Genomic DNA, 25,664 nt, shown 5'->3' with positions numbered 1-25,664 from the left:
TAGGAATCCCCGAGTGGGTGTTTAGAAACTTGTATTGGTGTGTCAATGGTTTCAAATATGGTACTCTGTATTTTACAGTGAGTGATGAAAGGTTATACTAGTGTATGATGAGGTGTATCTGATTGTCACGTGGATGATGTCATCAGTGATGTCATTTGAGATGTCATCAGTGATGTCACTGACCATGTCATGAATGATGTAATATGTGACATCATCAGCAGTGGATTGCGGGCGCGCGAGATGTAGTTAGTACAACTAACTATATTGGAGGAATTTCAATGGTTTTGTACTAGTGAAATGTCCAGCTAACTATAGCTCCCCTAAAATCTATGGTTTTTTCAGTGAATTTCTAAGGTTTTTTTAAATGCTAATTCCTAACTATATCAGGCCTGAAACCTATGGTTTTTTCAGTGAATTTCAAAGGTTTTTTAAATGCTAATTCCTAATTATATCAAGCCTGAAACCTATGTTTTTTTCAGTGAATTTCAAAGGTTTTTTAAATGCTATTTCCTAACTATATCAGGTCTGAAACCTATGTTTTTTTCAGTGAATTTCAAAGGTTTTGTAAATGACAATTTTTAATCTATTAATTGTTATACTGATTCTTTTTATACTGATTTACTACATTTTTTAAACTATTTAATTTTAGATATTTTATTTTTTTAATTACATTATAATTACATTATTCATTACAATACAAAATATACTTTCTCAGAATGAATTACTTAAATACTTTGCAAATAGGCAATAGAAGTTTAAGTACAGTAGTTAGAGTTGTTGCAATGGGCAACACAATTTCAAACACAATGCAACATTGAGCTCAATGTGAATTTCTAGTCAAATGCAATTAGTTACTTTATGGATTACTTTGCTAACCACAGGACTGGATCCTAGATTGAGTCCTTGGACATCTCCTGTAAACAGTTGAGTAAAAGCGTTTTGGTTACAGTAGTGATTTTTAAGGAATATTATTGTATTTTAAAAGTTGACACAGAAATATTTTCACATAGAATCACCAATGTTATCGTATGTCAGAAAATTCACTTAGCAGGTAAGTAGTGTTATTGTTAGTTTTTCTTACTCAGTGGTGGATCCTGGATCCAGCACTGGTGCATCTCCTGTAAACAGTCGAAAGAATGTGTTTAATTCATACAGACGATTTTTTAGGAATATTTTTAGTTTGTGAATATAGACACTTTGAAACTTTTCTGCTGAAAACCACACAATGGATTCATATGGAAGGAAGTACAAGTTACTGGTAAGTACGCTTAGAATTACTTTTCAGGGTCAGTGCTGGGCTAAAAGATGCAGCACTGTGTTCTCTCCTGATAACAGGTGAGTAAATCGGAATTCGTAGTTCGGCAGATTTTAGAGGAATATTTGTACGTTTCAAAAATCGACACTTAGAAACTTTTCTGCTGAAAACCACACAATGGATTCCCATGGAAGGAAATACAAGTTACTGTTAAGTACGCTTAGAATTACTTTTCATGGTCAGTGCTGGGCTAAAAGATGCAGCACTGGGTTCTCTCCTGATAACAGGTGAGTAAATCGGAATTCGTTGTTCGGCTGATTTTAGAGGAATATTTGTACAATGGTGAAGGAAGGGGGCGGGGCCTGAGGTGACGTGTGCAAACACGCCCTGTGGCGCGTTTTAAGTTGGGGAATTAATTCCTCTTCAATCCTGATTTTAAGTTGGGGAATTAATTCCTCTTAATCCTGCGGTCCCCTGGGGGCCAACTAGCCCACCAGGTACCTCCAGTATGCGCCAGGGAGCTGCGTTGCAGAGAGGTGTTCAGAGACCATGCCCCTTTTTACAACACTCTGCAACGCAGCTCCGTGGCACTTAGTGGAGGTACCTGGTGGGCTAGTTGGCCCCTAGGGGACTTCTGGATTGAAGAGGAGTGAATTCCCCAACTTAAAACGCGCCACAGGGCGTGTTTGCACACATATCACCTCAGGCCCCGCCCCCTACCTTCAACACTGTGCAAACACACCCCATGGCGCGTATTAAGTTGGGGGATTAAGTCCCCTTGAATCCTGAGGTCCCCTGGCGGCCAACTAGCCCACCAGGTACCTACATTAAGCACCACGGAGCTGCGTTGCAGAGAGGTGTAAAAAGGGGCGTGGCCTCATTACACCTCTCTGCAACGCAGCCCCCTGGCGCATACTGGAGGTTCCTGGTGGGCTAGTTGGCCCCCGGGGACCCCCAGTATTCAAGGGGAATTAGTTCCCCCTCTGCAAACGCGCCAGGGGGCGTGTTTGCAGAGTTGTGCAAGGAGGGGGCGTGGCCTCCGGCCCGATCCCGTTTATTTATTTATTTTAAGAAGGGGGGCTGTGTAGCCCCCTTTCTTGTTCTAATTTATTGGCCCTGGGGACCCCATCCCCCGGGGCATGGCCCTTTTTTTAAAAAAAATTTATTTTGGAGGGGGGCTGCCTTGCCCCCCTCCTGTGGCCACTCATGACCCCGGGGACCCCATCCACCGGGGCCATTTAATTTTCTTTTCTTTTTAGGAGGGGGGCCATGCGGCCCCCCTCCTGAGCCACTACTAGCCCCTGGGACCCCATCCACCGGGGGCCAATTACCAAAGAAGCGTGGAAGCCCGCGCTTCATTTTTTAAAAATGTTTTGGCCGAAATTCGCACTGGGTGCGCGAATCTCGCCTTTTTTTTTTTTTTTAAATGCTTTTTTGGGATCTTGGGGTCCTTGTGGGACCCCCTGAGCAGGCCTAGGGGGTCAGGGTGTTTCTACCCTGCCCCCTTTTTGCGTTTATCGCGTTTCTTTTGCTGATTTTTTGTGCCTCGGTGAGGCACAAGATGGCTGCCAACACTTCTTGATTTGGAGTGTTGACAGCCAATTAGAATACAGCTCATGCACAGCAGGGTGTGCTTAGGCTGCGCTTAGGGTACGCGAACCCTCCGAGGCCATAGATCCATATGTACTTTTAAATGTCATTTTCTCAGGAACGACTGAACGGATGTGCACCATTTAAGCAAAAGGCACGAGTCTGAACTAAGGACTACCTCTTTGCCAAATTTGGTGTAATTTCATTCAGCAGTTCGGGCTGTAGCTGCGGCTAAAGGTCCTATGGGAAATTGCATGGGGAAAACGTGTTTTGGGACCCCCCTTTTTTCTCGGCCCCCGCTTGATGAATCACCGTGAAACTTTCAGGATAGGAGCGGACCGGAGCTGGCCAAAGGTTTTGACAATTTCGCGAAGATTCGTCATATCGGCACCAAAGTTATTCCAAATAAGATGTTGCGGATTTCCTATGGAAAATAGGTCCTAACTATATCTACCTACTGGCAGTCGCCAGTAGGTGGTTATAGTTAGGACCAAGTTTCCATAGGAAGAGCATTTTTTATTTTGCCTATAACTTTGGCGTCTAACCCGTTCATTTAAATGAGCCCCCTGGTGGGTATTGTTCCGGGGCCAATCCTATTATTATATTGCGGGGTCTCTGCAGCACTGGGAACCTTAATCTCACATGTAAATAAGGTGCGGGAGGGCACAGAGACGTTTCACAGCCTAAGGAATCGCCACCTCTCGGGTATTGTTTACTAATTGTTCAGGGGGCTTCGAGGCCAACTCAAGTCCGGGGATGGGCAACCTCCGGGGCTTTATTCAGTCCTTGAAGCCTCGGTGGCCCTAGACAGTGCCTTATTTGTTCTGTAATCACACGGGCAGTACTCATGGTGTTATAAAGTGATACACTCATAGAACCCTTGCAGTTGTAGAATTACTCAGGCTTCATTTATGTAATAGTCTGTTGGTTTATATTTGGTAGGTGCACCGCAAAATTACAAATGTTTTCCCTCATAACCTCCTATCAACCGCCGATTTTCACAAACTACAGACAAGTGTTTTCAGAAAAAGAAGACCCATACACTCACTTATTTATTGGTAAAAAAAATAACCTTTATTAAAACAACACAAATAAATGGAAACGCAACTTTATTCGAATAAACAACAGTATAACATGAAATAAGTGGGTGGGACTCCTCCGGAAGCAGCGTACAAAACCTGCAAGACAATAAAGAAACATAAGTATGTGTACCATGTCCAAGAGAAAAAGAAAGGTAGTCAGAATGAAAGGAAGAAAGTGAGAATGGGACAGAGAGCGAGTGGGTGGAAGGGAGAAGGGGAGGGTCAAAAGAACAGAGGGAGGAGGAGACAGAGCGTCGGCCTACTGCACCCAGCCCTCACTGTTCACCTCTCGTCACCCGTGTGTCTGGGACACTGGGGTCCGCGAGAAAGAGTGGGGTCCAGCAAGTCCTTAAGATGAAACAGAGATATGAATGAGGCCAGAGATTACATTATTATCTACGGCAACATCGCTTGCCTGCACCTGTGCACCCAGGCTGCTGTACCCCAGCCCCTTCCCCCGCACTGTGCTCAATTGCAGCTCTTGCGCACAGAGGCTTCACTGCTCACCTGCCACCACCGGTGTGTCCAACGACGTGCCGGTGCGAGCTCCGACTCCGGGGTGCCTCTCTCAGGGTGGCACAGAAGGTCTCCGGTCTGGGACGGTGTCTTGATACCACGACGGAAGGCGTCAGAATGCCCAGGGCATCATCACGGGCTGAGCACATGCTGCGCGCATTTTGGTGCAACTAACTCAGTGTCTGAAAAGAGAAAAATAATATAATGCTGGAAAAGACAAGGTAAATGAAGGTTTATTTCAAGCTTAATAGAGAACACCAGTTGAGTGCATCCTTCCTTCTTGAAGTACGATCTACCAACTGTTCGTGGTAATCGTGGTTCAAAGAGGAGTTGGAGTGTACGAGAATACGCAAGGTTAAATAATATGTTATGCCAATGTTCACATACAAAGGAACAAAGCGCATGCTAGAAGCATAATGTGCGCGTGTAATGCAGTGTCGGAAGCCTGTGTGCATGTACACTTAGTAATCAGCTCACTACAGTGCCCAAAAAGCCAACGCCACGTGTCTGTAGGGCAGCGCTGCCCGCTTGCTCAGGCCTACAGTACGGTCCAGCAGGTCCTTAAAATGAGACAGAGATGTGACTGAATGAGGTCAGAGATCACATCATTACGGACGGCAACATCGCTTGCTCGCACCTGCGCACCCAGGCTGATGCACCCCACCCCTCCCGCAGCACAGCGCTCAATTGCAGCCCCTGTGCACCCAGGCCCCAGTGCTCCCCTGCTGTCACTCACTACAGTGCCCCAAAAGCCAACGCCATGTGTCTGTAGGGCAGCGCTGCCTGCTGGCTCAGGCCCACAGTACCGTCCAGCAGGTCCTTAAACTGAGACAGAAATGTGACTGAATGAGGTCAGAGATCACATCATTACGCACGGCAACATCGCTTGTTTGCACATGCGCACCCAGGCTGATGCACCCCACCCCACCCCTACCCGCAGCACCGTGCTCAATTGCAGTCCCTGTGCACCCAGGCCCCACTGCTCACCTGCTGTTATTGTTGTGGGTCCAAACACGACAGCCAGCAGGGTTCACAATTCAAATGGAGTTTTGATTGCGAGGATGGTGTACACCTCATGGATCCCTTTTTTTTATTGCGCATTGTGATATGCAAGGTGGATGCGGCCATATCACCTGAGGCAGTGTGGAAGAACTGGGACATGTGTCGTTGTCGTTATCCTATTTATACGTGCACAAAGTGGGCTGGGCTTGCGTACGCCAGGCCAGCGTAGGGGTGTGAATAATTCTTCCGGGGACCTGGGCGTTGTACATATCCTGCCTGGCCAGGAAGTGTACTTATGTGTGTGTCCCTGTTGCAGTTTTGATGTCACACAATCCGCAATTTACATTAATGTAGCATGTACCGGGAGGGCGACAACTATTGGTAATGAGATGCTGTCCGAAAACATTGAATGGCCAACATCACATGTCGTTGTCAAGCTTGTGAATATGCGCAGCCACGCATGTCAATGGTGTGCGGTATTATTGAAAGTTTTGCTATCGCGAAGGGCACACATGTGAATGTGCTCGGATGGAGGGAGGATCAGCAGTGAGGCTACGTCATACACAGTGATAATGCTCATTACAGTCAAGCAATGCATGTCAAACGTGAATCTAAAAGTCTCACTTATGACACACTACTATACTGGTAAAGCCTGACAACAGAGCATACTGCAACACAAATATACACATTACTCTTTACTGTTTCTCACATGTGATCTAGGATGTGCACTCTGCCCCTGTCTGATGATAGCCCTTCGAGCCACCAATACCCAGGCCGAAAGGCAGGACAATAATGCGCACACACACACACCAGGGGCATCGTGTAACACACATTTGTTTTTTAATGTAACGATTCAGATGCATGGCCATCACACCTGGACGGCTTCTGTACAGACCATGAATATTGATCAAGATGATCGTTGCATGTTGTGTGTAGTATAAGATATGTGTGCACATCAAAAAACTTTTCAAAGAAGCTCACTAAGCAGAAGAGGTGTCTCTCATCAAACACTGTAGAGAGAATGACTAAAATGGGTGGGGTCCTCCAACTGTTACAATGGGAAATGATATGAACCGATCAAATGCTTTTTAAGGTCACATGGCAATCGTGCACCGAGCGCGCAAGGAGGCCGCACCCAACGCGATTTTGAGAAAATATATTTACCATAATATAAATTATTACAGTTAGAAACATATAAATGTTTAAAATATTTTAGATTATCGCTTGCTCTCATATACACTTTAAACTTATTTAGATATAGTTTTGAGACATACAAAAAAAATGAGGGAATGGCGTACCCGGCGCAACACCATATGTCTATGACGTAACACAGGGCCTGGCAGCGTGCACTCGTCGCATAAGCAACGCGCGCAACCCCATACGTACATGACGTAACGCGTGGCTTGGTACTGCGTACCCGTCGCATACCAAAGTAGCAGCTGGCGCTACCTCATACGTATATGATGTTACGCGGGACGCGGTGCCATGAACATGTCCGATACGAAATGCGCGTCATTTACGAGTTTAGCAATATGGCGGATAGGATTCGCATGCTGATGGAGCTTGGTACACTACCGGTATGGGACTCCAGTTTTCTCAAACAAAAAAAAAGATATACATATTTTCTTTTGAAGATATAAAACATTACATAATTTTTAAAGTTAAAAAAAGGATAGTAGTGTTCCAAAATATAAAAAAAAATAGAAAAAATATAGGTTTTATAAATATTAAAATATGAAATTAACATTTAAAAAAACTTTGAAATTCACTGAAAAAACCATAGGTTTACAGGCGTTATAGTTAGAAATTAGCATTTAAAAAACCTTTGAAATTCACTAAAAAACCATAGGTTGCAGGGACGTTATAGTTAGTTGGACATTTGACTCATATAAAACCATAGAAATTCCCCCGTTAGAGTTAGTTGAGCTAACTATAACTCGCGCGCCCACAATGCACTGCTGATGACGTCACATATTACATCACTCATAACATGGTCAGTGACATCAGTGATGACATCACTGATGACATCTCAAATGACATCACTGATGACATCACTGATTACATCATTCACGTGATAATCTGATGCACACACTGATGCCCTAATATAAACTTTGATACACCCACTCTAAAATACAGACTACTATTTTTGAAACCATACACACATTAATGCCAGATACTACATACCACTGACTATTTCCTAGGTCTACACACACATCCACTCACTTATACATGCAGTTACTCATCAATACAGTACTATAATATGCACTCATACACCTATACATAGTCACACTCCGCCACTCATCCATAGAGTACTCACACACCTAGTCAGTCATGCAAAGAATCAATCACATACCCATTTACTCATGTATACAGTTATACACACCAACTCCGTTATTTATACACACACCACATCACTTATTTATGCAGATACTAACACATACTTACTGTCTTATACAATCACTGATACAAGCAGACACTCATTTATACATCCATTCTTCAAATAACTTACTCTCACGTATAGTAATTTATATACTCCAACACTCACATATACTGCCTTAAAACATATGTAGTTAGTCACACATATACCACTGAGACATTCATTCACTCACTCACCAACACACCCATCTATGCACAGAGTCACACCCCCCCCACCCACCCACAAAGACACTCAGGCACCCATACAGATACTCAGACAATAAATCGATAACCCATATAGACCCTCATGGAGCTACTCATCAACCCATGCAGTTGCTTACACACCAACTGAGAGACTAATACAGACTTTCACACAGTTTAGTCACTAACCTATGCATTCAGTAAGACACGTTCAATCACTCACTTATACAGTCAGTCACACATCTACTAAATAATCCCTTCAGGCACTTGTAAATCCACTCATTCTTCAATACACCTTGGCATAGATATATATGACAAATATTTAAACTTTACAGAAACACATATTCACTGCATGATGTCATGAGTGATGTCATTTGAGATGTCATCAGTGATGTCACTGACCATGTCATGAGTGATGTAATATGTGACGTCATCAGCAGTGCATTGCGGGGGCGCGAGTTATAGTTAGCTCAACTAACTATAACGGGGCAATTTCTATGGTTTTATAGGAGTCAATAACAGGGGAATTTCTATGGTTTTATATGAGTCAAATATCCAACTAACTATAACGTTCCTGAAATCTATGTTTTTTTAGTGAATTTCAAAGGTTTTTTAAATGCTAATTCCTAACTATAACGTCTGTAAAACCTATGGTTTTTTCAGTGAATATATATATATATATATATATATATATTCCTATCACAGCACCCTCTGCTTTGAGAAGGCCCCATCCTAGACCAGCGTGTGGATAAAAGACATGCTGACAAATCGAGAACAAAGGGATTGTGACATGGTCTAGGAACACTAACAACATATCTTATGTCAAACATCACATGTTTAACTGGAGAGCAATATAAAGTGGTAAACTGAGAAGAAAGTAACCCAGAGAATTGCTGCAATTTAACGTAAATTGAAAACAAACGAACTACGTAACCACAGCATTGTGACTTGGAAGCCTATTATTTCTGAATATAGCCCTTGTTTGTGATTACGTTACAGTGCTCACATTATCATCAGCAATAGAAGAGATGTGAGCCTGGTGTGTCTGGTCAGAGAAGCTTATTTACATACAAAAAGCGGTGACAGCCTGTTCACAAAGTGCAACACAACTTGTTTATGTAAAATGCTTGTACACAGCACAGGGAAAGTGTTTTAGATAACAGTGCGAGTGTTGTATGATACAAGCGGGCAGTCTTAGTTGTTGAGACCTGAATGTGTGCAGGGTGAATCTTTAGCTCTTTCAACTGTTTGAGAGAGGGTGGCAATCTCAAATTGTAGGGGCACAGCTACCAACAGCTCCCCTCATGGTTTTCACTTTATGCAGCTATAGTCGGTGCAGGTTCCACCTAAGACGGAAACCTTTTCAGCTAGGAGGTCTGGGTTCAGAAATCAGTCTGCTTTGCTTTTCTCATACTTCGGTCAGCAAAGGTAAATATGTCTTCCACTAAAATGTCCTTCGCTCACTTTTGGTGTGGTTTGAACAGTAAGGCTATGCTCGAAGGTAAAGCAAAAGAGTGGAAGTCACAAATTTCAATACAGTGTAGTGAAAAGAGACCAAGAACTTCAACATTCAAATCAAGTTTAGATAAATAATAATGAGCAAAATCAAAATCAGGTCTGTGATTTAAGGACTAATAATTAGCAAAAATAAGTCTCCCAAAGGAAATAAAGGATACTGTTAGTCATGTATTCAACAACACAAAAATGAGCAAATTGAAAAAAACTGCAGATTCACTGAATCAATGCTAAAGCCGTATTGAAAATAGTAGTTGTCCTCGCTGGCCATGCTCGAGGGGGCATTGGTAAGTCTAGTCTCCAGTGATGATTAACACTGGAATTTGATGTGATGTTTTGGGCTGAATCAGTCTCAGGAGGTGAGGAGCTGCACAGTAGTGGCTTGAAGTGCAAAATGCCCGCAAAGTAGAGTTGGGTAAGCAAGTTGAACCTGAATCTACTGCCATCAAAATGGGTCAAACATCAGGCAGTTAAAACAACTGCAAAACTTCCAATTTATAGAGATGGTTCAAGGTTGATGATCCAAGCCTAACCACAGAACATCACTAAGTCAGCATGAGCCCTGCAGCCATGATGTAGCTTTTCCGCACATTACTACATGGCTTTATTTTTCCAAGACTCTGTTTATGCCTTTCACATGAGAACTGTCTGCTGTGTTCGTTCTCTGCCTGTTCCTGGAATTTAGTCTGAACATTGTGAGCAAGTTCGACAAACAACGCCCCTTGTTATTCTGTTCTTGTCAGGCCCTAGCACCTAGACAAAACATACTAACACACACTTGGAGAGAGACCTTTCCAGGGAGAAAAGCAACACGCACCTATGATGTAGAAATACCATCTATAGTCTAAGGTATGGGGTCTCCTGACAAAACCCAGAGATTCACTATTATATAATAATTCTTATTCTTACCAAGGGGAGGGAGGTTAGGCAATATAGTCCTATCTCCATTGTCTTTATATGATGACATCTACCTTAATGATATATGGCCTAGCTGCAATGCTAACTATATTAGTGTTATGCATTTTTCTCATTGTTGTGGCACGTATACTGCATGTTAGAGCACAATAGTTAAAATAAATATTTTAAACTATAATCATGTCTCGGTCAGTTCTTATTGTGGACAAGTATGAGAGTGTGAGCGAAAAAGTGTGTCTTGTTACTGCAATTCCTGAGAGATACGGGAGTGTTGTGTTCTGGGATGTCTAATCATTGGCTTCTTCGTGAGTGTGTGGGAGAGCGAATGAGACACTATAGCTAGTCAATCTTGGGCTCGTGGTAGTAAGGTGGTGGGAAGGCTTAGCCCCTATACACTGAGGTCCCATAATCCTGCGCATAGTTCGGTGTATGTGCAGAATCCCTGCAACATGGCGCCACCAACGTTTGATCTGGTACTTATTCACGAGACCCCTGAGTAGCGCTTGTGCTTGTCCACAATACCCTCTCACTAGTTTCGGAGACGTCCGTGGTGTGCGGGGTTTACCTCCTATATTAGAAGTTTTATAGGTTTTTCAAGCTTGAATTTTAAAAAGGTTTACTATTGTTTGTTCTTGACCCAGTGTTGCGCTACCATTTTCCATCCTTATTTTCCAGTGTCTATAATGGCAATTAACATTGCCGCGCCTAACCGCCCCACAGTAGTTGCTCATTTGACTCAATATGGTGTCCTGGTTGTGGGAGCGGATTTTACATTTGTGGTTGAGGCACCCGCTGCTTTTCACTTTGAAGTTTTTTACTCATGGGTTAAATTTCTGGCTGTTGATGGAGCCGATGACTTCTTTCATGAATATGAACATGGTGCAGTTCCACAAGTATCCCGTCCATATCGTTTACTTGAAGTTCAGTTGTCAGCTTGACAGCATACCATATGGTATAATGGCGCCCTTCCTCATCCTGTTTCGGTGGTCCGTCTCGGCCCCTTGTCGGTCGACGGAGCCACATGGCCCGTTTTGGCGGGATTTACAGCTCATCCAAATGATCTTGGAGTTACATTCGTAGAGCTACGCATGTAACACACTTCTTTAATACATATACACAGAAGTGTGATTCAATATATGTCTTGTAATATACCAGCGGAACCGGCTCGGGCAGCTCAGCAACCAGGGCCTGGTGGTGGCGTGGTTATTAGTCCTATCATGATTAATTCAGTAATGGGGAAGCGTCCTCAGAATAGGGAGAATTTACCTTTCTGATTGGCCGAAAAATGTGAGCAACTCGAAGCGGTTTTTCCACATACTTCTCCTGTAGATAAACACAGGATCCTCACAATGAGTTTACCTAAAGGAATTCTTCCCAATCTAGCTGACTGCACCACTTGGAGGAAGGTGTTTGCAGCGGTTTATTTATTGTGTTTTGGCACTCCCTCCATGACTGTACTTCCGACGGCTCTTAAAAAGGTTCAAGATGAACATGGGGCAGAGGCTGCCCTGGAGTTGGGGATGCGATTAGTTGGTGTTTTCCCTACTGTCTCCGACATGATTCTTGCTAACATCAAGGGGGAAGCAGTTAGCTTGCAGGTGAGTCAGCGCCTAGGGGCTGACGTGTATAAACAACGTGAATTGCCAAAGATTATTGGGAACATTTATAAATCATTAGGGCGCAATAATCTGGGAATTAGACCTGTTACTCATACGCAGATTAAGCCCCAGCCTGAAAAGGAGGGGCGTCCGGTCTTTCCTAAAAAGGCTTGGAATAGAAATCATTGGCAGCAACAGCAGAAGCAAGGATCGCGTGCAGGTTCACCGACACCTGATGCTTCTGAAAGTAGACATGATTTGCATGACCGCTCAAAAATGAAGACACCAGAGAGGTTTTAGGTTCCTGATCAGCTCTCTCCTTGTTCCCTTCAGGAATCATTTGATCCACAGTTCAGTGGCAGAGAGCGACAGGATTGCAGACAAGGTGAGACCACTCGACAACAATGTGATCTGCCACGCCATTTTGATCTAAAAGCCAAACCAGAGGGACAACTTCCTTATCGTGCTCCATTTCAGAAGAAGAAAGTTGCTGCTTTAACAGCAAAGTATGCCTCAAAGGGGAAGGGCGGTGAAACTCCTCAACAGCGCGGCGGAAGTTACTATAGCGCGGGAGGCACTCCATCCTTGTCTGGAGGTGAGAGCAACTGAATCTTTCATTACAGTGGAAACAGCAGATACACGAGTTGGACCCCTGATAGGCTTTATGATACAGTCCACCAAATTGAAGGTGAAATAAAACAGACAATTAAGACAGTCTTTTGAGACAACCTTACCTCCTCTTATGATATTTTGTTGGCGGAGGCGGTTTGGACACCTCCATTCGTTTCGGCTTCTTCCCGGGGGAGGACGTGATACTCCCGAGTTTTTCCGTTACGTCTCAGAAGAGGCTAAACAAGCTTATGCGTCGGAATGGGCATTAGCCCTAGCGCCGGCTGTGTATCGTAATCAGGTGGGCTGGGATAAAGATTCACCGGCACATAAGATTCCTTTATGATCTATGCCACAAGCACAATATCTGATCAAGCGAGATGCAAAAGTGTCAGTGAGTGAAGTTTTGACCCAGTTCGAATATCAGGGTGTGACTGGTTCATATCGCATAGTTTTGGATTACAGAAATTTGAATAGTCATGTTCGTACGTTTGCGGTACAGAATACCCACAGCTCTGCGTTGATAAGTAACATAGTACGTAAAAAAATATTACACCACACTTGATATATCTAATGGATTTTATAGTCTCAATGTGGCTCCCGAAAGCCGTGACTTGACGACTGCATTTACTGCGGTCGTCAATCAGAAAAGGTTTACACATTTGCCTATGGGCTATAAGAATGTCCTGGGGCTTTTTCTGCTTGTGTTGTGTCTCTTTTGCACGACATCGACCCTGATGCATTCTCATACGTCAATTACATTTATGTGACAGATGACGAATTAATACTGCACCTTTTACTTGTGGATCGCATCATTTTATCTTTTGATGACTTGGGGCACATGTTTAATTTTGCTAAGTCCCACATCGCCTATTTGGCGGTACTCTTCTTGGGTTACGAGCTCAACAATGAAGGTAGGGGGTTAGCCCCTCACTTTTAGGAGAAATGTGCTCAATTGAACATTTCCTTCACTCTCAAGAAGTTACAATCTTTGCTGGGTTTTTTGAATTTCGGGAGGAAATATATTCCTGATTATGCCCAGCGTATCAAGCTGCTTTACGCGTTGATACAACCCTCTTTTTCGCCATCAAGCTGGCTTCCAGAACATACCACGATTCTTCAGTCTTTGCAGTTGGATCTGCTAGCGACTAACTTCTTGTTAACTCGTGACAATTCCACAAATTTGGACATAAGGATAGTGCCTGGTACAGTAGGTTTCACTTACTAGACGTTCAATTAGGGAGAGACAGTCCCCATTGCTTACAAATCGCACTTGTACACATCGGCCGAGATGCGTTTTTCCTACATTGAGAAAATACTTACGGCAGTCCAGGTGGCGGTTCTGAAGAAACGCCCTCTGGCGCAGGGAAAACACATTCTTATGGTCTCCCTGTACCTGGTTTAGAAGCAGTGACAAAGGCGAGTGTTCCGAATTCTAAAGCTTTACATCCCCTTGGACACAATGGGCAAGTTCTTTGACATTGGCTGATGTCTATTTTATCTTTGATTCCCTCTTTGTAGACACAGGATTTTTATGTGTTCATCCACCTCCATTGTCTTTGGTTCCTCTGAATCAGTACAAATGTATCATATGTACCAACGTTTCTGCTCAGCCAGCCGTTGGGTCAAAGCATGCTTATTCGGCGGCTTATATAGTGGCTGGTTCAATTGTAAATGGTGAATTTAAGTCTTCCATAGTTCATACTGTACAGCTCAATTAGCAGAGCTCTGTGCTTTAATTTTAGCTCTAGAATTTGCTGATCCTGATGTGAACACTTGTGTTGTGAGCGATTCCCACTACTGTGTGCAGGCTTTCAATGACAATTTATTCTTTTGGTCTCAGAATGATTATCGAGACTATAAAGGTAGCGCAATAAAGCATAAAACACTTTGGGTCCAAGTGGCCGAATGTAAGGAACGTTTGCCACTCACACACGTTATCCATACTCTTGGCCATCAGCATGTAGGAGGACATGCTGTTGGTAATTCCTTTGGGTTTGGCCGCAACGCAGTGCTAACTCTTAAAATGTCTTCAGAGATTAGCGTGTCTTTGTAGGGACTTTTGCCTGTGGCGCCTTACATTCTGACCAAGGTCCTGTGTTTGCCTCTAGGGTTTACAAGGATGCAATGAAGTCTCTGGGGGTACTGGTGCAGTTTTCGTTTCCATACAGGCCTGAGGGCCATTTTATAGTGGAGCGTGACTTAAAGCAATCTTTGACAGCTAGCGTCTTAGCTCTACTGGCAAGGGTTGGCTGACTCATTTGTATGGGGTTCAACTTGCACTAATAAATCTCCCTAGAAGATCTCTCTGGGTGGGCGGACCCCATACAAAATTCTCTTTGGAATTAAAATGTTTGTGCCAGACCTTGATGGTCTAGACGTTGTGGTGGCTGCCGCAAAATTTGACGTAGATAATCATTCTACTATGTTACAGCAACTACAAAAGATCTATGACACACTGGCTAGAGATCATTCGCCGTCATCCACTGAAGGAGCAGAGCTGATTCCTGCTACTGGATGGCAACCTAAAGTTGGTGATCTGATACGGGAAAAGCTGGAGAACAACAAAGAATTTGGTCCCTCTTGTCGTGCGCCCGTCCCTATTCTTGTATTGAAGGGTACTCGTACAGTAATATTGCCTCCTTTGCCTGGCCGCAAGGAAAACAAATTTATTTCTATTGACAATGTCAAGCTATACCATATGGCCGATACTGAATAGTATGACTCCAAGTATCCCATGCAGAGATCTTTCTCTAAATTAGATGGCTTCAGCTTCCTCTACTACTCCACGCGTAACAGAGGGGGGAGTTTGAAACTTCTATCGATTTCTTGCCTGTTGTAACTTCTACTTCTACTGATGCACACATCGAGTATGATTGTCCTCCAGTTGAGGTCGTCATCGACATTCCAGACAGTACCATCCATAATCCGGAGACTGATTCAGCTGTGTGGTTAGTACATGGTGTTATTTCACAGCTTGCATGAAACACTTTCCTGTTGGACGCTTTGAGCCTCTAGGTAGTGCATTTATTCATGAATTGTGGTCATTGCCTTTCACCTACAGATGTCAGCGCGTAGATAAGGAGGTTTTCCTAACAGGGACGAATTCAGATTCCACAGTAGGCCATTTCTTAGTCTGCAAACAAATTAAATTCATGGCGTCTGTAACGTGTCAGCCCCTAATCTGTCTTGTTTTTTTAAAGGTACATCCGTCCCAGCTATTATTCCCGTACTAACTTTGCTTTCGAATGGCAGTTATCTTATTTTGAATAACCACGTCTGCTGTGGATCACGGGTCGGCATCCTGTATATAGTAACGTCTTACTTGTTGTAACAATGTGGTGGTGCTTATGTACAGCGCTCTGATACCGGATATCCTCAGGTCTAGTTTGCGCTATATAAAACTAAAAAAAAAAAAATGTCCTTTTTCCACCCCTGCATGAGACAGTAGATAGTATGCTTTGGCCTTCCATTCCAACTTTGAAAACTGATTTCAATAAACTGAGCAGCCTCAAACAGCTATTGTTTCAACAAGAAGTGGCTCTGGCATCAGGGCAAGAGACCTTCGAATTGCAGGTGGTGAGAACCGCAAGTGAGATACACTTGCAGCTAAATACAAATCTCCCACTCCATTTTGGTGAATTAATACACCAGATATTTAATGCGTCTGACACTGAAGGCCTTACACATTTTTTTAAAATTATGGGATCCAGCCTTGTGCCCTCTTTTCAGACGATTTTTGGAGTAATACCGTCTTTTATTCATTCTATTTTTTCCAGCGCCTTCTGGGGGTTTCCATTGATCCTCTTGCTTGTGTGAGGCGTACTGGTACTTCTGCTCCTGTTTCGCAATGGCTGCCCCTAATGTGGTACTGCAAAGACCCGGCCAGTTGCGACTGTACTGTGACCGAATGCAACAACTTTTTGGATGCTTGCCACTGGCAATGCTTGGTGTGAGTTATGGACTTACCATTCGCTTCGCCTATTTCACTTGCGTGCTACCTGGGTTCTATTGTCGACGGTGCCCTTTCTGTTAGGCCTTGGATATCTGTCGCGCTGACCTGGATTATGATCTGTTGATGGGTCCATTATTGGCCCATGACCAGGACTGTTCTGGGGACGGGCGTTTGATGCGTGCTGCTGCACTTGGAGTGTTGGCAGATTGGAATACCTGTGAGGCTGCACAGCGCCTCACAGGTATAATCGGTCCTGGGCTCGTGGGCACTAAGATGGTGGGAAGGCTTAGCCTCTATACACCGAGGTCCCATAATCCTGCGCATAGTTCTGTGTATGTGCAGAATCCCTGCAACAAGAACAAGCAGTGCACTGGAGTTTATGCTGAACATGAAACTCGTAGTAGTCAAGGTGTATCACAGCAGGTTTAAAGATCGATCAGTGATTGGAACCCATATCTCAGTTATCCAAGTGGAAAGGTAGAAGACCAATACTGGCAGATTAAGGTATCGGAATCTCAGGTTTTAGGCTCTATGTGCTTACATTGTCGCTGTACAGCGACATCAAGAACCTGATCATTGTATAAAAATGTACACAAAGGATAAGAGTACCTCAGAACCAGTTAACAACAAAGTAACTTTAGGGCCTACGCAATGGTAAACACAAAAAAATCAAGTAAAAGAAGGAGAAGGGTCAACATGGTTAATGAAATTGAGAAAATTAATGATCCTAGCAGAGCTCTGTGCTTTAATTTTAGCTCTATAATTTGCTGATCCTTATGTGAACACTCGTGTTGTGTGCGATTCCCACTACTGTGTGCAGGCTTTCAATGACAATTTATTCTTTTGGTCTCAGAATGATTATCGAGACTATAAAGGTAGCGCAATAAAGCATAAAACACTTTGGGTCAGAGTGGCCGAACGTAAGGAACGTTTGCCACTCACACATGTTATCCATACTCTTGGCCATCAGCATGTAGGAGGACATGCTGTTGGTAATTCCTTTGGGTTTGGCCGCAACGCAGTGCTGACTCTTGAAATGTCTTCAGAGATTAGCGTGTCTTTGTAGGGACTTTTGCCTGTGGCGCCTTACATTCTGACCAAGGTCCTGCGTTTGCCTCTAGGGCTTACAAGGATGCAATGAAGTCTCTGGGGGCACTGGTGCAGTTTTCGTTTCCATACAGGCCTGAGGGCAATTTTATAGTGGAGCGTGACTTAAAGCAATCTTTGACAGCTAGAGTCTTAGCTCTACTGGCAGGGGTTTGCTGACTCATTTGTATGGGGTTCAACGTGCACTAATAAATCTCCCTAGAAGATCTCTGGGTGGGCGGACCCCATACAAAATGCTCTTTGGAATTAAAATGTTTGTGCCAGACCTTGATGGTCTAGACGTTGTGGTGGCTGCCGCAAAATTTGACGTAGATAACCATTCTACTATGTTACAGCAACTACAAAAGATCTATGACACACTGGCTAGAGATCATTCGCCGTCATCCACTGAAGGAGCAGAGCTGATTCCTGCTACTGGATGGCAACCTAAAGTTGGTGATCTGATACGGGAAAAGCTGGAGAACAACAAAGAATTTGGTCCCTCTTGTCGTGCGCCCGTCCCTATTCTTGGATTGAAGGGTACTCGTACAGTAATATTGCCTCCTTTGCCTGGCCGCAAGGAAAACAAATTTATTTCTATTGACAATGTCAAGCTATACCATATGGCCGATACTGAATAGTATGATTCCAAGTATCCCATGCAGAGATCTTTCTCTGAATTAGATGGCTTCAGCTTCCTCTACTACTCCACGCGTAACGGAGGGGGGAGTTTGAAACTTCTATCGATTTCTTGGCTGCACTTGGAGTGTTGGCAGGTTGGAATACCTGTGAGGCTGCACAGCGCCTCACAGGTATAATCGGTCCTGGGCTCGTGGGCACTAAGATGGTGGGAAGGCTTAGCCTCTATACACCGAGGTCCCATAATCCTGCGCATAGTTCTGTGTATGTGCAGAATCCCTGCAACAAGAACAAGCAGTGCACTGGAGTTCATGCTGAACATGAAACTCGTAGTAGTCAAGGTGTATCACAGCAGGTTTAAAGATCGATCAGTGATTGGAACCCATATCTCAGTTATCCAAGTGGAAAGGTAGAAGACCAATACTGGCAGATTAAGGTATCGGAATCTCAGGTTTTAGGCTCTATGTGCTTACATTGTCGCTGTACAGCAACAGCAAGAACCTGATCATCGTATAAAAATGTACACAAAGGATAAGAGTACCTCAGAACCAGTTAACAGCAAAGTAACTTTAGGGCCTACGCAATGGTAAACACAACAAAATCAAGTAGGAGAAGGGTCAACATGGTTAATGAAATTGAGAAAATTAATGATCCTAGAACTGTAATATCAAGTTGTGACAAGAGTCCCTCAATGATGAAGCAAGTAGAGAAATAATACTTCAAGTTATATGTTGCCGCTCCTCAGTCAATCAGATGCCTCAGACAAGTGCTCTGGTGTTCTAGCAGGATCTTCCAATTCGCTCCAATAGCAGTCAAAGTACCCACATCCACTTCAGATTTACCACTCCTGTCGAGTTGGACAACTTTGAGGCTATTTGCAACTGTAACTTACACCCATGAGTAAATCTACACATGCAAGATTACTCATACACTTTTGAGTAACTTTGCTTCTTTTGGCTATTCACCATTTACGAGTGTAAAGTTATTCAAAAGTATAGATTTGTATGACTGCACTCCCTGTAACGAGGTGGAGCCAAATTTATGAATGTTAAGTTACTACCACCAAAAAGATGCAGTAATAAGTCCAGCAACACACATGGCCAACCACACATTATGCAACATCGTCCATAGAATATAATGGAGGCATGGGCTTAAAAGGAAATAATCTTAAATAATAGTAATTTATTTCACATTTTAAAAAATACATCTCAATTCAATAGAATATTAAAACAGTACATATGTTTACAATAATTATTTTATGGAGAAAAATGTTAATATCTATCAAAATTGGGGGGGGGGGGGGACCAAGAGCGCATGGAGGTCTGAATCTCTGACTGACGTTTTTATGGCAATTATAAAAATGATAAGGTTTTTACCCAGTGTGGATTCTCTCATGTTGAATTAGACTGGCATTCAGACTGAAACTGTCCTATTATTCAGTGCACTCTTAAGGTTTTTGCCCAGTGTGATAGGATTTGAGCCCAGTATGGATTCTCTCATGTTGAATTAAACTGAATCTCTGACAGAATTTTGTTTTGCATTCAGAGCATTGATAAATTCATTCCCCAGTGTGAGTTCTCTCATGTTCAATGAGATTTAATTCGAGACTGACGCTTTTTTCGCCTTCAGAGCACTGATATGGTTTATGTCCAGTATGGATTCTTTCATGTTTAATTAAACTGGATTTATGACTGAATCTTTTCTGGCATTCATTGCACTGATAAGGTTTTTGCCCAGTGTGAGTTCTCTCATGCTGAGTGAGATTTGCTTTCTCGCTGAAGCTTTTCTGGCATTCAGAACACTGATACGGTTTGAGCCCAGTATGGATTTTCTCATGTCGAGTTAAACTGGATTTTTCACTGAAACTTTTTTGGCATTCAGAGCACTGATACGGTTTATGCCCAGTGTGGGTTCTTTCATGTAGAGTGAGGATAGATTTCTGACTGAAGCTTTTCCAGCATTCGGAGCACTGATACGGTTTTTGCCCAGTGTGAGTTCTCTCATGTCGAATGAGATGGTCTTTCTGACTGAAGCTTTTCTGGCATTCAGAACACTGATGAGGTTTTTGACAAGTGTGGATTCTCCGGTGTCGAGTGAGAGTGCCCCAACACCTGAAGCTTTTCTGGCACTCAGAGCACTGATATGGTTTTTGTCCAGTGTGGATTCTCTTATGTCGAGTGAGACTGCTCCAAAACCCGAAGCTTTTTTGACACTCGGAGCACTGATATAGTTTTTCACCAGTGTGGATTCTCACATGTTTAATGAGAGAGTATTTGTCACTGAAACCTTTCGGGCATTCAGGGCACTGATAAGGTTTTTGTTCACTGTGAGTTCTCTCATGTTGAATGAGACGGTCTTTCTGACTAAAGCTTTTCTGGCATTCAGAGCACAGATAAGGTTTTTGACAAGTGTGTATTTTCTTGTGTCGAGTGAGAGTGCCACAGCAACTGAAGCTTTTTTGGCACTCAGAGCACTGATATGGTTTTTCTCCAGTGTGGATTCTCACATGACGAATGAGAGAGGGTTTGCGACTGAAACCTTTCTGGCACTCAGGACACTGATAAGGTTTTTGTCCAGTGTGAGTTCTCTCATGTTTAGTGAGGTGGCATTGATAACTAAATCCGTTCTCACATTCATTGCTCTTATTTGAGATGTATGCATCTCCGTGTTGTGTTCGTTCCTGGATACATGCCATCTTAAGACTGAATCCGATTCCAGAGTCTGCACTTTTTTATATTATACTCAGCATTAACCTCTAACATAAACAGTAGATGCTCTTTTAAAATTTGCATTTAACTAATCACAGATTTTATCTGCAGATAATTTTCATACTTTTAAAGGCAGCCTATCTAATTTGTCTTATACACTTTTACTGAGGAGCACCTTGTATTTATTAAGATGCCTCTCATGGATTCATTTTCTCCAAGTTATGCCCAAGTGATTTTGTGACTCCCGTTTATCACATTTGATTTAGGATTTTTAAAAGACACTTATAAGGTCTTTGGGGTTTAGTGTTTGCCCGTAAGAGTATTTGTTCATACAAGTAATGACAGGTGAATAGGGCATGCCTGGGTGGTTTATGAATTATCAACAGCAAAGCACTGGCCCCTTTTATGATTTGTGTGCTAGCATATACTTTTTTACTCACTGGCTAAGGCAGGTACATGACCAACTTTGGTCCAAGACACTTTGAAACCACTCGGATCAACCGAACAGACAGTTGGTGGGGAAAATCTTTTTATATTGGAAATGATAATCCAGCGACTGTTGTGATGACATCTAAGAAAGAGCATTTCTTTTAAACAATGTTTTCTCTCCACTGAATCACAGGAGACGGAGACAAAAGCTTGCTCTTTTAAACTGAGGGCATTAGTCTTCCTGATAGTTCTGTCACATCAGATGTACGGATACTGATCTGTTGGGGAGCGGTTTGGGTCTCCAAGGCATTTCTCATAAACCACCAGACAGAATTTACAACACTGATTATTCCCAGGTGCACTGCGTGGGCATCAATTGTTGCCAATGTTCTTTGTTCTACAAATCTTGAAATGTTTACATTGAGTGAAAATATTCGGACATTAGTAGATGTAGACTTTCAATTTGCACTTGTGTTTCATTTATATTTCATAGGCAACTCAATCTCAGTAACTGACTCTTGGTAAACGTTTATAGTAATTTTCCTTTCCAAATTTTGACAACTTTCACATTAAGCAGTTTCTTCCGCTCCAAGTTCCACAACATTCCGGGCACATAGAACGTGTTTCTCCTCTAGCGCTCGAGAATGTTTTACTTGAAATAATACTTTTTGTTGTGTTTTACTAAATTAAAACCTTCGTTTTTCTGTTCATGCTTCAGTGACCTGTAGAAACAGAGTTATAGATTGTGAATGAACATGAAGTAAAAATACTTATGAACTTATGCTTCTCAGAAGGAAAGCATTAACAGAAACAAGATAAGTATCAGTTTGAGTTGGATTTCTGATAGTGGTGAAACAGTACTTGGACACTGTGTAGATCGGGAGCTTGGGACCACTGGAACTCGAATGTGTGTGAGAACAAAAGAAGTACATATTTAAGAAAGAAACACAAGTTACACATATATTGTGACCCAGATTCTCAGAAGCAGCCAATGTGAGAAGTTGTCTGGTATATGCTGTCCACTAATTAAAGTGGGCACCTTGTACCAGTCCAAACAACCCTTATTGATGATTAGGTTAAATACAACCTTTATTGAAAGCCATCCTAGTGGCAGCTATGGAAAGCAGCCTTCAGGCTAAGTCTCGAAGGAATGTAAAGCAGCTTGTTTTACCACATCAGAACCTCCTGAACGACCAAATGAAAGGAGAACCACACAAGAGATATATAAAATATATGTATTTATTACTCAACCTCTTTATGAGATTAGAACACAAAGCACACAATATTAAATCACTAGAACGACAGTAAATAGCACAATACACAGCGGGCTCCAAGGGGAGACCGAACCATATACTAAGAAAGTGGTATAACAACCACGACTTAACTAGACACAGTGCCTAGAGCAAGTAGAATCGCTGGGACCCAAAGGAACCACCCAAAGTAGTGACACAGGGGACCCACAGAGGACGGGTGCAGTGTGTGAACACAGGCGCGAGCTCCGTACAATCCTATGGGAAAGTCGCGGTTGGAATTTTAAAGATTAAGGACACTTCGGAGAGGACTTTAAGCAAACCCCTTGGAACATAGAAGGTTCTAAGGCCAGTATCCTTGAGAATCCCGAGATACCCTTGTTACCTATCCCAGAGGAGCCGGGTGCATAGGGGTTAAATGGTGTCAGAAACCTTCGTCGTTTTCAATGGCGAGATGCGAAAAAGTACTGCTGCCGGGAAGATGAAAAGTGTCCCGTGGGATCCAAACCTGGATCCGAGGTGAGAAGAACCTGAAAGCAAAGGTAACAGAGTCTGGGTCACTTCAGGGTGACCAGGGGCACGATAGACAAATGCTCACCGATGTCGGGTGCTTCAGGTGAGATGACGCAATGCTTGACTCTGCAGCCACGGGGACCAGGAGATGTCGACGATGATAAAAGTCCGGAGATGAGCTGCCCCACAAAGGATGTCGAGTGCTGGGTGGGGGTGGGAGTCAGTGTCAGTGTCCAACAAGCCTTGGCAACTGCAACCCACAAGGGCAGAGGAAATAGGCTTCGGTGAGGACCAGCAAGGTCCTGGGGACTCTCCAAGAAATGGAGAGTCAGGCCACGTCTGGAGCAACCAGGATAGCATACTGAAAGTCAAAGTTACCTTCGCAGGGACCCACAGGCCAACAGACCAGGGATCGCAAAGGGACCTCGAGCTGATTCACAAAATACCAGCCCACGGAACACTTGTGGAGTGTAGGCCGGAAATCTTCGGTGGAAATACTGCTCGGGGTCAGGACTACAAGTAGCCCATAGCACAGCCTCAGGGATCTCCGAAAAGCATATGCTGCTCAAAGGTACACTGTGCACAGGGGGTCGGGTTACACGGTCCCCACGAGGAATACGGGTCTCAGGATTGCTGAGAGAACTGATCGATCTCAGGGATGCTCTGGAACCCACCTCCTGTGTTGCAGAAATCTCCGGAGTCCTCAGGAGCTCGGGATATGCAAACCGGTCAGAGGCGTTAAAGGTGCCTGCCTTGCAGGGGAGATTCTTCAGTCATCCAGCGAAGTGTAGATTGTCGAAGTACTTGGTTTCTGTAGCAGAGTTTACTCCAGGTAAAATCTAAAGTCCTGTAGTCAGGGGTTCCTACTTTATACCCAAGGAAGGGGTGGGACAAACTCTGGGGACCCACCTATGGGAGGGTCAGGACAGAGGGGTGGCTACACCCATGTCCTTTGTCCAGTTCCGCACCAGAGCAGGAGCAAATGGCTCCTGCAACCGGTTTGAACTGGACTATGCACAGGGACACCAAATGTGCACCCAGTGCAGACTTCAAACACTCGAAGAGTGTACCCACCCAGCCCCAATACACTAAATCCTGTCTGGGAGAAAGTCACATATCCCTGTGACAGGAAACCTATTGTCAAGCCTTCACTTGCTCGAGCTTGGCTCAGCAGCAGGAGGGCAGACTCATATTTGTGGCTGGCAGTATCCATTTTGTGATTCCCAGGTTGAGAAAGTTGGTACCGGTTAGACCGGTGACCCAAAGTAGTCGTTTTACAAGGGAGGAATCATACCTCTTACACCAGTTACTGGTGTGGAGGTAGGATTCCAAGGTGTTTGACACCAAACACGACATGTTTCTAAGCAGCCGTTTTAAAGTTAGCATTTACTGCGAGGTTATAATGCACTTAAATATATATTGATGGCTGCATCACAAACAACCCCGGAAAATAGGTTACGAAGGCTGCAGAGGGGCTCTACTCATGCATGGGCACCCTCTCACATAAAACCCAGCACCATGCCTTCAGGATTGATAAGGCCTGCCATACGGGTGACAGATAGGTTTATATGTGCAGTGATTTAGACTAGATATAGTGAACCTAGATCTAAGTAAGGGGTGCATGCACCACCTTACACAGCCTGCAGTAGCAGACCTGTTGTGTCAGTTTGAATGGTCTCTCAGGGGTGGCATAATACATGCTGCAGCCCTTGGGAGGCCTCTGGGGTACCTATGCCCTGGGTACATAGTATACAATATACTAGGGACTGATAAGGGTACCCCAGAATCCAATCTGGAGTGTACCTAAAGAACGTGCAATCAATTTAGAGGAGAAAGCAGCTAGACTGGGGTCCAGGATAGCAGGATCCCAGTCAGACTAAGTCGAAAACAGTGACAGATCAGCAAAAAGTGGGGGTAACCATAAGAAGCAAATCCTACTCTCCTACACCCCCCCCCCAAACGCAGGGACATTAAACTTGACCAGTTGAATCTTCATGTTCTAAGTGGAAATATCTGGAGAGTTCATCTGCATTGGCATGGTTACTTCCAGGTCTATGTTCCACTGTATAGTCCATCCCCTGTAGGGAAAAGGACCACCTCAAAAGTTTGGGGTTTTCACCCTTCATCTATTTTAGCCATAAGAGGGGCTTATGGTCTGTCTGAACAATGAAGTGAGTGCCAAACAGGTATGGTCTCAGCTTCTTCAGAGCCCAAACCACAGCAAAGGCTTCTCTCTCAATAGCTGACCAACGTTTCTCTCTGGGGGTCAGCTTCTGCTAATAAAAGCTACTGGCTGATCCTGACCCTCATCATTCAGTTGTGATAACACAGCCCCTACCGCCAACTCAGATGCATCAGTTTGAACAATGAATTGTTTGGAATAGTC

The 25,664-nt window shown here is 43.6% G+C and overlaps 1 protein-coding gene across 1 annotated transcript in view; it reads right to left on the bottom strand.

The window, feature by feature from the left end:
• Positions 1 to 19,540: 19,540 nt before the first annotated feature.
• LOC146847634 (uncharacterized) overlaps positions 19,541 to 25,664 on the bottom strand; it is a 107,577-nt gene continuing 101,453 nt past the window's right edge. Inside the window, exon 4 of the mRNA XM_085651769.1 lies at positions 19,541 to 22,237. Within this exon, the coding sequence (XP_085507895.1) occupies positions 19,937 to 21,073 (1,137 nt within the window). The 5' untranslated portion in view covers positions 21,074 to 22,237 and the 3' untranslated portion in view covers positions 19,541 to 19,936. The remainder of the gene's footprint in view (positions 22,238 to 25,664) is intronic.

The sequence above is a fragment of the Triturus cristatus genome, chromosome 4_1, assembly GCF_964204655.1.
Source record: "Triturus cristatus chromosome 4_1, aTriCri1.1, whole genome shotgun sequence".
Taxonomy (NCBI): Eukaryota; Metazoa; Chordata; class Amphibia; order Caudata; family Salamandridae; genus Triturus; species Triturus cristatus.
Note: the sequence above shows the minus strand (reverse complement) of the source record. Positions and strands in the feature narration are given on the sequence as shown.